The sequence below is a fragment of the Bufo bufo genome, chromosome 3 (assembly GCF_905171765.1).
Source record: "Bufo bufo chromosome 3, aBufBuf1.1, whole genome shotgun sequence".
In the NCBI taxonomy this organism is placed as follows: domain Eukaryota; kingdom Metazoa; phylum Chordata; class Amphibia; order Anura; family Bufonidae; genus Bufo; species Bufo bufo.
The window spans coordinates 586,087,689-586,090,942 of NC_053391.1; the positions used below are offsets into that span (position 1 = coordinate 586,087,689).

Here is a 3,254-nt window from a genome sequence, read left to right on the forward strand (position 1 = left end):
TACCTAACTACATAGACAGATAAACAGATAGAGATAGATGGATAGATTCATGGTGTTTTTGAAGACATCCCTTGTACATATGTAGATGATCTGTGCATTACTTGGATGAATATATCAGCGATGCAGCCAGGAGAATTGTGAACATAATGGTCTGCAATATTTTTGAAAAAATCAGCAGTTCTATGTTTTAGATGGCGTATTACCAATGTGGATGATGGTATTCTTGTTATTTATGTTCTTTTGTACCATTATAGCACATTACAAGTGAGTGCCTGTCAAGGTGTTTGCAAGGCAGAAACTGTTGCCCCACAATTAAACTAGCTTTTATTCATGGAAGAGTCTTTCTAGCATTTATATGTATACCTAATACAGCTGTTACTGCACCTGCCCATTGTTGCCCATGGCACCCTTGTGCCCACATATTGGATCTCCACGTTCCTCATGGCTGTGAGCATTGAACTTGATCTTGATGATAAATCTTGCAGGAGTCTTTTGTAGTATTGTAGAACTAATGTGCTCATCTAAAGATGTCAGGGGGGGGGGGGATTTATTAGGGTTACTATCTGCCTAGGGAAGATCCCTGTGTAGAAGGGGGAAAGCAGAATTGGACATGGTGGGAATGTGGGTTGTAGGGTAAAAATCTCCTGTTTGTTTACTGCAGATGTGGTGCCTCTCCAGCCAGAAGTGAGCAGCTACCGCAGGGGCAGGAAAAAGAGGGTCCCCTACACCAAAATCCAGCTGAAGGAGCTAGAGAAGGAATATGCAGCCAGCAAATTCATTACCAAAGAGAAGAGGAGGAGGATTTCCACAGGCACCAATTTGTCTGAGCGCCAGGTTACCATATGGTTCCAAAACCGGAGAGTCAAGGAAAAAAAAGTCGTCACCAAATGCAAAACCTCTCATCTCCATAACACCTGACAAAAGGGGGGACACGAGTACCCCCAAACCTCCTCCGCCATCTCCCCCTGAACAAATATTTATCTCATTCCCATGTATAAGACATTTCTCCAAATGAACTATGGATTATTTAATATAGACATGGAATGCAAGTCACAGAATCTACCACTGGTCCCAGCACCCCAAACTTCAAGCTCGTCCTTGCATCCCCAACTGTGAATACACAGGGGCCTGAGGCTCTGTAGGCTCCATGCATATATAAATATATACAGAAAGAAATAAAGATATATAGATATATTTAAATGTCAAACAGCTCTTATCCTAAGGCCGGGACATGGTCACTGTCATGCAGAGACTTGATGACACCAGACATCTGTCTTTTTCTTCCATCTTCTGGAGTCTTAATTCATTATTAATAATAATAATAATACTATTAATATACCGTGTAAATAAGGTGCATTTGTAAAACACGTTTTGTTGAGTATGCTTGAATATCTTGTAAAGTCGCACCACTATGTTCTTTCTGCTGGGCGATTCAGCATTCACTTGCAGCAAGAACTTGGTGCTTAACTGCTCTAGAACCTCAAGAACGTTCTCTGCTAGAACGCTGATCCTTCCTGTAGTGTCTGCCTAGGAGGCTGCACATGGCAGAAGTAGGTCTGGAACAGGCTCCACTTTTAGGACCATCAGTATTATGAGACGGGGTAGATATTACATCCAAGTTTGCATTATTTTGGGAAGTATGAGTTTGTTTCAGTCATATTGATTGGACGCTATCCTTTGCTATTTGCTGTATGGGGATGTTCACATTGTTGTTGTTTTTTTTCAGTTTTTTTTTTCTTGGTATGGATTATACTCAATACCAGTCTTAGCACTGCTACAAGTGTCCAGGAAAACAGGATGTGCCCAAGGTATGCTGTATAGATCTCATTTTTATTATGTTTTTTTTTTTTTTTTTTTTTGTCGTGTATAATGTATAGTATTGTGGTGTCTAAATATTATCTGTAATGGAAGAAAATTCATTTCTTGAAATAAATATCATCTGACTTGATGCACTGTACCATTGTTTGCGTATTGCATTCTGGAGAATTCACCGCGAATATTTCATAAAGGGAAAAAAGTTGTCAGCAAATAGCCTATAGAAGCTTTACCTATGTATCTAATGATCACAGTCACAATTGTGGTGACCTAAAAACCCACGTAAGCGCATCATAAACAGAGGTCGATGATAGTAATATACATAGATAGATAGATAGAAAAAAAGATAGATAGATAGATAGAAAAAAAGATAGATAGATATATAGATAGATAGGTAGTTGTAGTTCTCTACCCTTTACTATGCTTTGTGCAGTTACAGTATATCTATCTATTAGAGTGCTATCTATCTATCTAATGTATATCAATATACTGTCTGTCTATGTATCTATTTATCAGTCTAATGTCTATTAGATTAATATCTATCCTTCTATGATTATCAAATATCTATCTATCTATCTATCTATCTATCTATCTATCTATCTATCTATCTATCTATCTATCGTGTATTAGATTGATATCTAGCTATCCAATGTCTATCAATATACTATCTACCTCATATCTATCTGTCTATCTATCTATCTATCTATCTATCTATCTATCTATCTATCTATTAGAGTGATATCTATCTATCTATTGTCTATCAATATACTGTCTGTCTGAGTATCTATTTATCTATCTGTCTGTCTAATGTCTATTAGATTAATATCTATTATCTATCCTTCTATGATGATCAAAATTAATTCTATCTATCTATCTATCTATCTATCTATCTATCTATCTATCTATCTATCTATCTATCTATCTATCTATCTATCTATCTATCTATCCACCCACCCACAGTATCTATCTATCTATCTATCTATCTATCTATCTATCTATCTATCTATCTATCTATCTATCTATCTATCTATCTATCTATCGTCTATTAGATTGATATCTAGCTATCTAATGTCTATCAATATACTATCTATCTATCTATCTATCTATCTATCTATCTATTGTCTGTCTATGTATCTATATATCTATCTATTTGTCTAATGTCTATTAGATTAATATCTATTATCTATCCTACTATGATGATCAAAATTCTATCTATCTATCTATCTATCTATCTATCTATCTATCTATCTATCTAATCTATCTAGTCCTTTCTAATATCGATCTAATCTCTCACTTTCCTCCTACTCATCTTTGCCATCTGGCTGTGTGTCTATTTCTTTGTATGTACTTATGCTAAACTGTCTGTTCTATCCATGCAAACATTCACACATAGTATTGTATAGCTGCTCCGGTTGTAGCATTGCAGGCCTAATGCATTT

General features: G+C 36.0%; 1 protein-coding gene across 1 annotated transcript in view; it reads left to right on the forward strand.

The window, feature by feature from the left end:
* The window catches only part of HOXC13 (homeobox C13), a 5,007-nt gene extending 3,079 nt beyond the window's left edge, over positions 1–1,928 (forward strand). The window contains exon 2 of the mRNA XM_040425828.1: positions 662–1,928. Within this exon, the coding sequence (XP_040281762.1) occupies positions 662–918 (257 nt within the window). The 3' untranslated portion in view covers positions 919–1,928. The remainder of the gene's footprint in view (positions 1–661) is intronic.
* Positions 1,929–3,254: the final 1,326 nt, after the last annotated feature.